The 14,488-nt window shown below is 42.1% G+C and overlaps 1 protein-coding gene across 2 annotated transcripts in view; it reads right to left on the minus strand.

Annotated features, from left to right (window-relative positions):
* col5a1 (procollagen, type V, alpha 1) overlaps window positions 1-13,987 on the minus strand; it is a 77,390-nt gene extending 63,403 nt beyond the window's left edge. For both annotated transcript variants that reach the window (XM_041960883.1, XM_041960882.1), the window contains exon 1: window positions 13,620-13,987. In XM_041960883.1, coding sequence (XP_041816817.1) covers window positions 13,620-13,719 — 100 coding nt within the window. In that variant the 5' untranslated portion in view covers window positions 13,720-13,987. The remainder of the gene's footprint in view (window positions 1-13,619) is intronic.
* Between the last annotated feature and the right edge of the window lie 501 nt (window positions 13,988-14,488).

A 14,488-nucleotide genomic window follows, 5' to 3' on the forward strand; every position in this document is an offset into this window, starting at 1 on the left:
CAATCAAACCTTTACGAGACTTTGTTAAATTTATAATCTAGACAATTGCTAAAAGTTTATAACTTTTCTTTTTCTTGGGGGGGGGGGTACAGTTTATTCTAGCTGGCTGAGGCTGGCTGAGGGATGCAGTACAGTCCCTACATGTTTTAGAATGGTATAACTCTCTAAAATCTTTTATTTTGACTACACTCTCACAGTGTATAACTTATTATGACATAAACATAAATTAACCATACATCAGACAAGCATACAAGCCGAAAACCCTGCTAGGGCTCATTTAAATCCGAAATCAGCTTCAGCGAGACAGACACAGGGAGTTATTGTTTCTCAGCCACTAATATAAGAGAAGTAAGTGACACATAAACTGGCACATAAAGCATTTTCATTTAATTCTGTTTTTAACAAGGGCCATGGTAGACAAGGCAAAGCTCACAGTTTTTGCACTTTTCTCAGACAGCCACAAATGTTCCCTGTAAAAGCCGCAACAGTCTGCTTCCACACTACAGTAATTCCCTCTAACATGCCAACATCCAACAGCACATTGTCCCTTGGGAAATAAATCAATCGATCACTGTCGGTTGCACAGACGGAGTCCATACAAGGCATGGAAATAACCTGTCTGTTCTCTGGTTACACACAGCGACCACTGTTTGAGTGATGGAGCTCACGTGCACATTAAAACCCAGTTGATAATGCTCATGTGGGGCTAGTCCGTGATTCTCAGACTGTTACAACCAACCAGCCATGGCCTCCCTTTTCCATCTCCTCTTCATTCATGTTCATCTAGCCTCATCCTACCACACACAAGCCTCCCCGCTTCCTTATATGGACACAGCCTTGCACATGCCCTGCTGGTGGAGACTCTGGTGGTGACAAGTACAAACACTCACTTCACATCTTACCTCATAGAATCGATAAATAAACTTATTTCCCTTCCTGTAATTCTCATATAAGTGTTAGAGTACTCAATACGTCGACACAGTAGCTCTCATTTCAGAATCAGTCTGTGCTCAAAAAGTTTTTTTTGCTTTTGACACGAGCACATAAACACCACCAGTGAATGATGCTAAGCTAGCTCCACTTATCAGACATTTCCACGGACATTTTATAAGTGTATAGTGTGCGGCCTGTGGGCCAAAAGGTCCGATTTCATCCCATAGCGTTTCTTGCAAGACAATGTTATAATAATTTTAAAAGTCTGAATATAAATAACTGGTTATGCTGTTTTATTTCTTCTGGGGTAAAATAATCTTTAAGTTTGTAGGACTAGTAATTTTTAATTATTTTTTATAATCTGAAAACAGCAGGCATAGTGACACTTTGCACAGGAAGTCAGTCATTGAAGGGAATTTGGGATCCTAGTACCATTTTGCATCTTAACAATACAATACAATATAATACAACAGGTGTTTCTTTTGGCCTGTGGCCCACCAATAGGTTTCTGTTTTGGCACTCCAAGGGAAAAATGGTTTAGGGTTTCGATGAAAACAACACACAAACAGTGATAAATGATTCAAAGAAGTTCCTTTAGGCAGAAGCGGCTTAGACACACAGTGCATCATAACAATATGGCTGTCATCATAACAATAACAGCATCATAATAACAGCAGCTGCAGGGAAAGAAGAAAAAGGGGGAGTCCGTGAGGAGCATCCAGTCGATGCTAACTGTGTCATGACCCCTGCTGTTGCTTTTGCTAATCCACACTGACACAAAGTAATCCCATGAAGATCAGCAGCTTTTTGGGAAGGAAACAATTGTCATCAGGATGGCGCCCTCATTCCATACCTGTTAACCTCTCTTTCCCTCCATCAATCAGCCTGCTATATCATCAAAATGTTCCACTTTCTCATTTCCATTTTCCAATTTCCTTTTTCCTAATGTGAAATCTGGTGTATTAGTTTGTTCATCCAAGGTTTCAGATCCCCTGATGGATCTAAACGCGACCACTGGGCCTCTACTGGGTCACCTGGAGGTGAGCCAGGTGGAGAGGGCCAATTAGCAGCTTACAGGAAAAGAGGACGGGGAAAGAATAGCATAATTTATCTCTGTCCAGGCACCAGCTGCAACAGAACAGATCTATAAAAAAAAAACTATCCGAGAAACATCAAATGTGTTTTTCAAAAAAGCGACAACTCACCTGATGCCAAAGAAAGTCTGTGAGAAAAGGCAGCCAGACAAACACAAACCTAGCTACAAACAACTCGCCTCTATTTCCCTCTCTGTTTGACCTACTCTCACACACCTTCATTCATGGATTTCTGTCACCGGCAGTCGACCTTCCAGCGGAAGCTGTGCTGACCACATCCTAAGCCGCAGGTGAGGGTCTCAGTCCCACCTTGTTAAGCTGAGATGTTTACCCACTTAGCTTGGCAGATCCCTCGAGAGACCAACACCTCTGGCACTGGATGCTAAAAATAAGTTTCCCTCTGACCACAGCCCCTCACATCCAAGAGGCAGGTCCTCCACACATACACAGAAACTGTTTATATGGCACGGTCATGTGTACATTTGCTCTTTGCCGGTCTGCTGTCCCTCTTCTGCTGCTTTCAGGCGATGAAGCATGACACAAAGACGCAATACTGTAAATACAGTGCATCCTTTAAGCTTCAGCGCTCTTTAACAGCCTTTTTCATCTGTAAATAAAAACAGCGTCTTTCCATTGCTTCTCATGTTATCCATACTTTGCCTCCGGCAACACAGCGGGGCACTATTCCAGATGACAGTAAGGCTCAGACATCTCTGCTGTCCAGAAGTATGCATTTACAACAAAATCACAAGAGCAAGGCCATAACTTGTGAAAGAAGAACTGAAAATAGGGGGAGCTGGGCTGTTCCTAATGTGTAAATATGGTTAACGACTCAAAGGATTCACACAGGATTAATACATCTTGACTTAACTGATGAAAACTGCAAAGCCCAGCTTGTCTTCCTTAAGCTCTGCACAACTGTTTCTTGCTATGAAGCCCTCCTGTTCAATGTTTCAAAACTTTTTTCCTGAAAGGTAAACTCTTAGATAGATGTGGTATGAAGTATCCACTTCAACTCCCACAGTTGGCTCTTCCCAAGCCATGTGTGCAGTAGAAACTTGTAAGTGTAATGTATAAATTAGTAAGCAAAGTGCAGCATCTTTGATGTGATGTGCTAAAAGTGGAGCGGTTAACTTTGTTTGCAGCCTTTTATGGGTTTGTTTGTCAGACATGGGTTGGATGAGGCTGCAGCAAAGTAAAGGATAATGAATTCATAAAAGCACATGGTTCAAGTGTGAATTATTTTTAAATATGTGGTTAAACTTACTTACTTACTTACTACATTACAACTGACTGTTGCAGAGAAAAGTGGGTATGATGTGGTTTTGCACAGATATGCCCCTCCCTTCACTACACTTTCTTTCTACCTTTTTTCTCTCTTTCTCTGAACAGTAGCTTGAGTGTCGGATTCATTATCCTGCTCTCGGCTCAGTGCCAAGACTGTGGTGGATCCCAATCCCATAACCTATCCACCTATCCTCCATTTCCACAAATGTACACATACATATATACACACACACACACACATTCTGTAACAACACTTAGTGACTCCAGACGGCACCATTTCACTTGACAGGAGGAGGGGTGCCGGCCCGGTGAATTAGGACTTTTTCATGGGGGGGAGATTAACATTCTTCTCTCTTTCCCTGCCCCCTATCCTTCTCCTCCAGTCCTTCCTGAAGTGAGGCCTGACTCTCCTGGCACATGCTTGACCTGGCGCTGAGGACATGGAGTAATTAGCAGCCATAAAGAGGACCCTGCCTCTCTTGGAAACCAGCACAGCTGAAAACAAGAATGCCCAATGAGAGACTTCCCCCTCCTAGAGCGCATCACAGACAGGCAGGGTGTAAGAGGGTTTTTTTTTTTTTTTTATTTCACCTGATTCTGTTATAAAACCTAAACTGAAGCCAACTGTTGTGAAGATGGAGCCTCACTGCGCGTACAGCAGGTTACAATTAAAGCCCTGACTTTAATTACTTAAAGCGAGACTGTAACTTTTAAAAGAAGTTCCTCTTACAAATGTAGAATTCATAAGCAATAAAACATGCCCTTACTTGATTCAATGCATTCAATGGTTTTGCAGCTACAGCCTTATCTGGTAAAGCATAGCAACCACATCATGCTAGCTAATTTAGACAGGCATTACTATGTAACGGGCTCTACTGTTACACATTTAAACCATATGTTGCCGCTGCTGAGCAATGTTGCATTGGCCCGCGTCGCGAGGGTTTCCCACAGAAAACTGTTTAGCTGAGATCGTAAGCTGTCTGGATGCTAATACGAAGCCTAATCAATCCTACCACTATCACGTATATGCCATTTGCAGAGTAAAATAGTGCCTCTGATCCTTTTCCCTTGAGTTCATGTTTTCTCTCACACAACTCGGGTCCAACGATCTGACAACAAAAAAACCTTAAGACACACTTCTGTCAACACTGACCTTAAGCTGTTGCTCCTGGGTTTCATGTGACCAGACCTGGGAATCATACTGCAGGAATTAGGCTTGCTAGATTGAACGCATTATATACACTGCATGGATACCTTGTGAGAGAACACGCACTGCTGTAGACATGCAGCACACATGTAAACTAATGCCAGCAATAACCGGATGGGATGTAAATTAGCAAGATGGCAAGCAATCACACACACCCCTACAACTCATCTTAATTAAACCTACCAGGCCACTGTCAGAGAGACTTCTTGGCTATCACTGCTTCTCCACATGTAAGCTTTGCAGATGATTGAAGACAAGATACCACAGCTAGAATGGCGTACAATGGTGACAATAAAATGAAAAGCACTGAAAAAATGCTATGCATTGCTATTCAATGCTAATATTAGCTAACTTTAGACAGATAGTGCTGTGCAATTGACAGTAATGAGTCCTTATCTGCACAACTACTTTGGCTTGTCTATTATCACTTGTGGCCACAGTAGGCGCCATTCAGTAAAAGTTACAATGTTAATGCTAAAGTATTAGCATTCACAATAGCAACCATCATGCTATCAGCTGCTTTGCTTTAAACAGAGAGGAAGTATGGATGGCAGCCAGGTGAAAGTAGGTGACTACAATGGGGTGGGGCTTTTTCAAGTCTCAAAGGCAACTGAAGACACCAACATCTGCAAATGTCTGCAAATGACCTCACATGCCAGAATCAGTTAAGTTTCATTTTATCAGCCGGCTTTAATCCAGACTTTTCAGGACACTGACCCAGTGACCTGAGCTGAGAGCTGCACGTGAAAGCAGCAGCAGCAGGGAGGAAGCGGCAGAGGAGGAAATGAGAAGAGTGAGATCTTTTGTTTACACACCTAACGCCTTCATTACCCTCGTCGTGATCAACTCATTCTGACGTTCATCATGAGATACTCAAAGATTAACCCCAGCCTCTAACCACTAAATGACAGGAAGTACCAAGCAAGATGAATATAGAGGGCAAGAAATGACAAGCAGGTCTGGCAGAAGCACATGCATAGGCAGACTCAGAAATATCCACCCGAATTCAGCCTTGCACACTCACCCCTACACCTACAGACATACTATCACACACAAACACAAGCACACAGACCTGAAAGATGATCCAGAGAACAGACCAGACCAGAGCTTCTCTTGTGTACTCTGAGGCTCAGTGCTTTAGTCGGACTCTTATTGCTTTAACAGGGGGAATACCAGATGGTTTACTTCACTGTCTCCATGCTGCAGCTCACAGCAGTGAAGATAAATCACTGTCGGCTGTCCAACACAGACTAAGATGGAAAAAGTGAGTCAAGATTCCACGGTGCACCTCTGAATGCTCATTTACAGCAAGAAACTACAGAATGGTGCTTTTGAAGCACACGTGTGATGTCTTCCACCCTCTGTAGTTTTGTCTCCTTTTGCACCAGCTCCATTCAGTTTTATTTTCTAACCTCCATGAGCAACTTTATTTCCCTTTGCCTGATACATCTCGTACCGCATTGTAGCCGTTTCCTCATTCTGTCTCTCCGCAGCAGATATGGTTTTGATGGCAGGCTGCTGAGAAACTCATGATAAAAGCGGGCCCTGCAGCACTGACATTACAGAACCATTTCCTCTCACCCAGCCTCACAGCACCAACACATTGACACAAAACAATGAACTGAATCTAATAAATATAAAATCCTGCGAAATAGTGAAGCTTTTCCTTTTCTTAAGAACAATCCAGCACTGACACACAATAAGGCCCACCAAACCTAAGTGGCACATTTTCCAGCACTTCACTTAGGCGCTGTGCCTCTTAGCTAATGATAGGAACTCAGTGACCTGTAAACATCTGCAAAGAAACCCAGTACCCAGTCCACATAATCAATATATGGGCATCAACAAGAGTGAATGAAACCATTGAATATGATTTACAAGGATGTTTTATGTGCAACTAAAAGCATTCAAATTCAACTCTAATGATGCTTCAAGACTAATAAAGGGCATCACATGATATGGACAATGTGAGATAAATTGAAAGTAAATAACATGTCAAAAAAAAATACAGCAAATTCACAATTACAACACAATCATGTCAACAATGTCTAAAGGGGGAGGAAGTCACAGAGACCGAGTGGATAGAGAGAGAAAGTACTGGCTCCAGTGAGGTGTGGAAAGAGTGAGGAGAATCAGAAGGAACATTTAAGCTATCAATCATTGTTCTAGTGATAGTGATAACACACACACTGTAACTGCAGCCTGGGGAAAGGAAAGCTTGCCATCTGCAGTGCCAAATAATCTGCCTGAGTCGCAGTGACAGCCAAGTCAGCCATCAATTCATCTCCTCCTGACAATTTAACCAGTGTAGCATTGAGCAGCAACAACCATGTGGGTGAACAGGAGTTACTGTGAGAGAGCAAAGAGCCTGACTGTAAGTAGGCTACTTTACCTGAGCCATCAATTGTGAAGCATCAAGTTCGGCTTCCGACTGCATGTCCCAGGTTAAACGAGATGTTTTTGTAAAGCGACAAAAACAAAACACAGAAGAAGTAACAACCCTGTCTCCTAAAAATTACTACTAACTTACCATAATCACTATAGTTGCTACTAACTATATGCCACTACCTTTGGTTCGTCATGAGGAATCGTAATTACTGCCTGGATTATGTTCCCTTGCAACATTTTTTGTTTTGTTTTTTTGTGCATAAAAACTAAGCGCAGGACTGTGACGCCGGAGAGCCACGTGTGGTTTGGTTTCAGCAACAAAAGCATTTTGGCGAAGGTAAGGAAAAGATCGTGGTTTTCGGTTACATGCTAATACGGCTAACATGTCGCATCTCGTGCTTCAAGTCGTTGTTGGCTCTTTCAATATGTAACCAAGACCACAGTCTTTCCCTTCACTTAACCAAGAGGCATCAGTGTGTAAACGTAACCGTGGTTAAGTTTTATCATGGTTTCTAAAACAAAACATGTCATCAGCGAACATTTGAATGATCGATAGCAGATACACTAGCAATGTTTCCTCATTACACTGGTAGAAAATGTAATGCAGAGACGGCATTACATTGTTGACAAAATGAATTTACTGTTGCAAATTAGTGTACTACATAGATGTAATTTCCAATAGATAGTGTTGCTCAAACTCTTACGTCGGCTGGTATTGAGTGTTTTCTTTATTGGTCTAACACATCTCCTTCAGCTTGCCTCACCACATACTAGTGTTTGCGGTCAAACTCAAGCTTGGTCCCATGTTGCAACAAAACCGAATTAATTAAGCCCAAGGCTTAATTACAAAAAACTGCTGAGTGAGCAAAACCCTGTCTCGGTTTAATGCAGCCTTTCCATTCCAGCTCTTACTAATTTCATCACATAATAAAGTAAAAATAGAATACATCTGACGACAGTGAAGCCTCTGGAGTGACCAGAAACCTTTGCATTTCCCCTAGTAGGAAAGAAATGCTTACACTCAGTATTTCTACTGCCCAGGCTGTGGCTAAGCCTGGGCCAGGGAAGGGGGAATGGGGTTGGAAAGGATGAGTCATACATTGCTTTCCATGCTCAATGATTATAATACCCTATTACAGAGAAAAGCACTGTTTCCCAGCTGAAGTGAATACTCGGCTTGTGCCTGGACCAGACTTAACTTTTCACTCCGCCATGCACTCCATGCTGCAACAAAGCATACTGTTCAAAATCAAACACAGGAGTGGGAGTTGCATCATGAGGTAGCGCATCCAACTTTTACATCACTGATGTGTTCATGTTGACAATTCAGACACCACTGCCTCCATTTTGTTCCCGTTTGTCTGTCGGGGAGTGGAGAACACATTGTCCCTTTCAGTTGTAATTTGAACTGAAACGATCTATCTTTGTCCATGTGTTTTTAGCAGAAACTAGCTAGCTTTAGAGAAAACCATCTGTGTCTGGCTTCAAATCAAGCACGCTGTGTCATTAGTACAGAGCACCACTGAGCAGCAACAATTATTTGCCTCTTGATAAGTCTGGAAAGGAATAGACAGTATACTGTCCAGATTATGGCAAATAATGCACTATTTGTGCCGCACAAAGGATCTTCTAAACTCTGACACAGGGTCACAGACTTGTCCTGCATATTTTGTTTTATCTCCCATGTTGTTATCAGGCATTAGAGCTGATTTACAGAGTTCTTTCCACAAAGCCTGCATTTACAGGCTGAAGTGGCACATGCAATTGCAGGGTCACTGCTTCTCTCCACAGTCCAACTAACTCAGATTCCTTCCCCTGCGCCATGGCAATAGGCACACACAAGCAGCCATTTTTCACCGCCACTTATCTGATTGAGTTGGACACGACTTCGGGATTGCCACTTTAAGGTGAGTAAGCAACGGGCCACGGAAAAACTACAGTTACGTGCTGGACTGAAAGATAATTGCTAGTGTGAGCGAATGATGTCAGTGTATTTGCTGCCATGTAGCTTGGTGACAACACATGGGCACATCTGTGTCTGCCTCTCACCTTGAAAAAGCTGGCAGATCTCAACAAAACTGACTGTTCTAAATGAAAAATAAGCATATGACTGTATCTATGTCCTTTTATGTAGTCATATAAATGGGTATGACATTAACAACATGAAAAGGGCCTTTGTTCTACAGCACGTTTCAGGGCAGCCAGCTGTCAACATCTGTCAAAAGCTACAAATTAAGCACACCGGAAGTTATGCAATTTAATTTCCATCACCTCTATGGTCTTTTTTTAATTGGCCTCATGAAAAACTTTCTACACAGCGAATTATAGACAAAATGGACTTATCCATATAAATTCCTTTAGAAGAGGAGTTGTCCAGGTATAAAGAGACTGTAAATGAAAAACAGCTGCGGGCCAGCTGTATTCGACCTTTAACCCTGTCATAAAGTTGGCTGGCTTAAACAAAAAGAACCTTTTAATGACCCAGGATGTGTATGTGCAAAACCGGCTGCAGTGCAAGGCACGCTGCTATTATTTTTACAAACTCAGCTAGAAGGCTGCAGATGTTATTCGATTAGGAATTTTCTCGAAAACCGGGACAGAATGGTGTATTTTCTTTTGAAAAATGCAACAGTTTTTTTTCACGGTCCCCTGTTCCACCACGAATGGGAAGAAAACATCTGGAAGACATTTTTTCTGGCTTTTGGAGGGCTTAGCAGACAGCACAATGGAACTTATCGATTCCAGATGTGAAGGCGCTCAGTGAAACAGCGAGGCCTTCCTCTGTTTATCCCTTTCAAATGTACATGAGGATAAAACAAATATCATTGCCTAATGTATAGCATAATTCTTGAATTATGCTCATATTTCCTGATTCCTTCGCATATCCGGTGGTCCTTTCAATACTCTTACATTACTCTATTACTACCATTGGTGGCTTTGGCCAAAATCCATCCTTGTTTTCATTTGCGCAAGGTATTCAAAGAATGTTTTTTCAGTATTTTTGATGACTAAAGTACTTTGCACTAGGAGGTTCTGGTGCTGTGTGAGTGTTTGTTACCTACACAGACCATCCAAAAAAACTTTTGGTTAATTAATGATAACAAACCACAGTGGAAAGAGTCTAAACAGATTTTCTAAGACGTGTGAAAAGAGTCTATTGATTGAGGAAACTGAGTAGAAAAAGCAAATCAGCAGAAACACAAAGGAAACCATTTGGAGAAGAAGCAAGATTTGATCTCCAGCAGGTATGCTGATCATAAAACTACAAAACAACTGAGGTCTCACGCTAGGAGGCCAGGGCATTCGATTACACTTGAATGGGTGTTATTCAGTCAGACATCTGAAAGTTTAGGAGCACAAAGTCGAAAAAAAAAAAAAGAACTGCAAATTGTTGCAGAGATTTTATTCCTAAAAAGCATCAAATGCTGACCGAAAATATATGTCTACACTTTTCTCACTGACTTCCAAGAGTTAGAGGGGTATTTACTGAAACAAGGAGCAGTGGAGCTTCAACAGCAAGAATTCATTTCTTCAGGCAGTGAAACTGTAAACCTGAGCCTGTAAGTCCTGACCTTCACCTTTGAACTCTGACCACTCCTCTCATTCTTAACCTCTATGTCTTATAGGCCTTCTCTTATTACCACTTTTCACATGGGTTTAAAGGAAGGTTTCCTCATTAATGCCAAAGCAAGATGACCTCCGTTAAGAACTGTGAACTATGACTTCACTCACACTCTCTAATAAAGCTTGACTTACATTCAGTGCCTTGATCCTCTCTGACCCTTGCTATTGACTTCTAACAATTTGGCAGTGTGCAAAAAAAATCTATTCATACACTTTGAGAATATGCAGCAAACCCTGAGGCATTTTCCTTCTTTATTGCTAGGTCAGAAGCTAAAATGCTATTTCATGATATAAATAAATACTATTCCATGATAGCATTTTAGGGTAACAGGCTAACTGATTAACAGGCTTGCGAGCTAAGCTACCTTTGACTGCGGGCTTGTCTTTTTAGTTTTAGTTAAGTTTTTTATATTAACTAAAGATAATGGGTAATGTGAGAGGGGGGCCCTCATGCAACAAACCCACAGAAAATTAGCACCATATTCTGCAGTTAACCTCAGCTCTTAGGAGCACTTAGCATCTTCCTACTAACCGTTCTATTGTTCTATCACCTCTTCCATAACCTCGTTTCGAGCTGCCACAGGCAGCTATGTCCAATGAAAAACATCAGATACATCAAATGTACTGTGTCCTACCTGCCCAGCACCAAACAGCACACAGACAACTAGTTAGCTAGCAACTGGTTAGCTACAGTAGTTAACGGTAGCTAACATATTTGCCACATTAACTTCATAAAGTGATGTCAGTGTTGTGTTATTAGTTTGTTCTGCTGCCTCCAGGTGGTGAAAAACAGTAATGCAGCTTTATAAACTAAAACTCAAAATTTTACAATTAACTATCTAAAGACAATTAGCTAAATGACTACCATAATTTATATTAAAAAAATATTAGAAATGATATAAATTTTTTGATAAAAGATGTGTTGACTCTGAAACTGTCAGATCTCTTTATTTGGAAACAAGTCCATTATGAAATTAATTGGACCCCAACAATCCATGAAAGTATCACTGAGTGATTTATGCTGATTTATTAGCTATCAAACATTAATGTAAATGTAACATCAGCTCCATAAAGAATATTTACAGACAGTGGTGTGTCCTTAGAGTTGCACAATCACTTGTTTGTTTGAACTTCAGTGAAATGAAAAAATCACACAATTTAATGAAATGAAGCTTTTGATTTTTAGTTTACAGTTTTACCCGTATAAACATTTCTGTTAAACCTGCATTTTTATGCAAGCATACTGTGTATAGAGTTGACAAGTCTCAGATTGCCAGCAATGGTGTGCCTGGACAGGCCAAGCTTTCATATGAATGTTCATCCAGGTCGCCCTTAAGGCTAAGAGGTCATCTGGTGTGGGTCAAGATGGATCTTTCACAGCTGACAAACCGGCTAATTGTCTGTAATTACTGTTTGTCGATGATGATGGGGAAGATACATGCAAAAATGCAGCATTTGACAATGGTCCCACATCAGTGTGAATATTAAGGTAAAAATGTAATTTAATGCAATCATTTTGTAAAAAGCTGAATAAAAGTAAATATCTTTCGCCTGAAGACCGAAATAATAAGCTAGCATAAAACTATCATGTAGCTGGCATGTTGCTAGCACTCACGTCTTTCTCATTGGGCATGTGTCAAGTGTCACATTTCAGGAATTATACCAGCACCCTTGAGGATAACTTGCAAGACTCTGGTTGCTCTCTGTCAGTATTAAGAGCTGATTAAATCCAGCTTGCAGCATCAAAATGGATTCAATTTCATGCTCTCTAACAATCCAGCAAAACTCAAGTCCAACTCCTCCTCTCAGATCAGAAATGACCCAGATCTGGATCCAGCCATTATACAGTGACCTAAGTTGTGTTCAGCTAACAGCCAGTGTTTATAAGCAACATGAAAATGCCCAAGCTGCAGTAATTCCTTTATATGTTGCCCATATGAGCTTGTAAAACCACTTCAATGACTGTCTGTTTTTTCTTAAAATAATTTGAAAATTTCTGCAACGGACCGAGCTTGAAACTGAGCATCCGGCACAGTCAGGCACATCACATTCATACCATTAGCACAATCCTGGACACTTTAACTGTCCATACGGAAGAAGCCACCTGTTCACCTCAAAGTCCTGTGTCAGAGCCTCGCAGCAGACAGCAGACCACCAACCATGCAAGGCAGCCTTAAGGTGCTAATAATACATGCAGGCCAGACCCCAGCCCCACTACTACAGCACTGCATGACCTCTGAACACCCATGGGACACAACAGCGTGCAACACAGAGGAGTGTCGAGCGATGATAAAAATCACCTCTTCCTTCAAGCCATAAGGACTGGGTTCAGCTAATATTAATGCAACATACCAAACTTTTACATTAATATTTTCAGACTCAGAGTTATATAACTCTTACTAACCAGCATGAGGAGAATTTGCAGAATGCAATTAGCGGAGTATGTGGGGGTCTGAGTCTTAGCAAAGGGCCCTGTGCCTTAGAAGCTGTGCATCCTGGTGTTGGAGTCCTTAAGGCGGCTCCACCCTATCACTTCAGACGAGCTGCAGCCCCTCCTCTCCTGAAACTTGCTCATCCCTCTCATCAGTTTAAAAAAAAGAGAGAGGCTGAAGAAAAAGCCTCTTTAAACTTTCTTAAATTGGACGACAGCAAAGCTACAGTTACAAAGCAGTAAGTCTGCAAAATGCAAAACAGAATTGGCCACCTGAGCAGGACTTCAGGGACATAATGTACAGTTCATCCTCTCACTATTTTATGCATACATACAACAAGCCATTGAGATTAAATATTGAGGCCTACATCTTTATTTCTAAGCTACTGGAGGTTTTTGTAGACCAGAGTGGCCAGCTCCATATCAACTCTCTCAACAGAAGACGCTTTCTCTCAGACTCGCAGCCTTTTGATCCTTTGACGAGTCTCGTAGTTTGGGGCAGACCATGCTGAATGCATTAAGGCACCAATAAAAGGCACAAAGATGAGTTTAGGAGGAGGGGCGGACCTCACAGTGATCCACTATAACCAAAGAAAAACTTTTGAGTGCAGCGCAGCTCCAAACTGCATCCACAAATCTCACTGCTGCATCTTACCTGAACTTGCTTGCGATGTGACAAAAAGCAGAATCACCGCTAAAGTGATTTGGGCGTCCCTTATCCTCCGTTTAACTTTCCATCTTATATGCGTATCCATGACCGCCAGAGACGTCCACGGCAAGTGGATTCACTTTTCAACCTGGAGCAACTAATTAGACTTGCAACAACTTCTGGTCAGGGCAATACTAAAAGCCAAAAGTCCCAGAGAAAGAGAAAAAAGGGGGAGGGGGGGTGTATCGTTATTTCTCAAGCAGCCATAGGGGTTTGTTGGTGTGCGTTCCTCCAGCTAGTTGACGGATGGACACCCGTCTCTCCCGCACAGCTCCTCTCCTCTCTGCTCCTCTGAACTGTCCTGCACCGCTGCTCCTCCGTTCAGAAGTGTTGCCCCCTTTCTCAGTCGTCACGTACAGCCCCTTCAAGTCCAACGGGGCAACACACACACACACACACACGCAAAGTCTTTCCCCCGGGCCGTCACTCACTCCGCGGACAGGAGGCGCGAGCAAATCAGAGGAGTCCGCACATCAGAGCCAGCCCCGTTATTGGCCGTGGGTGGGAGGAAAAAGTTGAGGGAAAGTTTCACGCCTCCGATTCTTGAATTCTTTTACATGGAGTCCGCTGTTTGCAGACGGGAGGCTCAGAGCGGGAAACAAGTCGTGCACAGAGTATTTCACATGCACGACACGGCTGTGAATATGAGAGAGGAAATCATGGAGAAACTGTGTTGAATCAACAGGTGGGCGCCACTTCTCCTCTGCACATACTGAGCCAGATGAGCTGAAAAGCTGGTTATGAATTACTGTAGATGTGGCCAGCCAGGTGGTTGTTTCAGCAACAATGTTGAGTACTACACTATTTCACTATCC

Source organism: Chelmon rostratus, chromosome 19 (assembly GCF_017976325.1).
Source record: "Chelmon rostratus isolate fCheRos1 chromosome 19, fCheRos1.pri, whole genome shotgun sequence".
Lineage (NCBI taxonomy): Eukaryota > Metazoa > Chordata > Actinopteri > Chaetodontiformes > Chaetodontidae > Chelmon > Chelmon rostratus.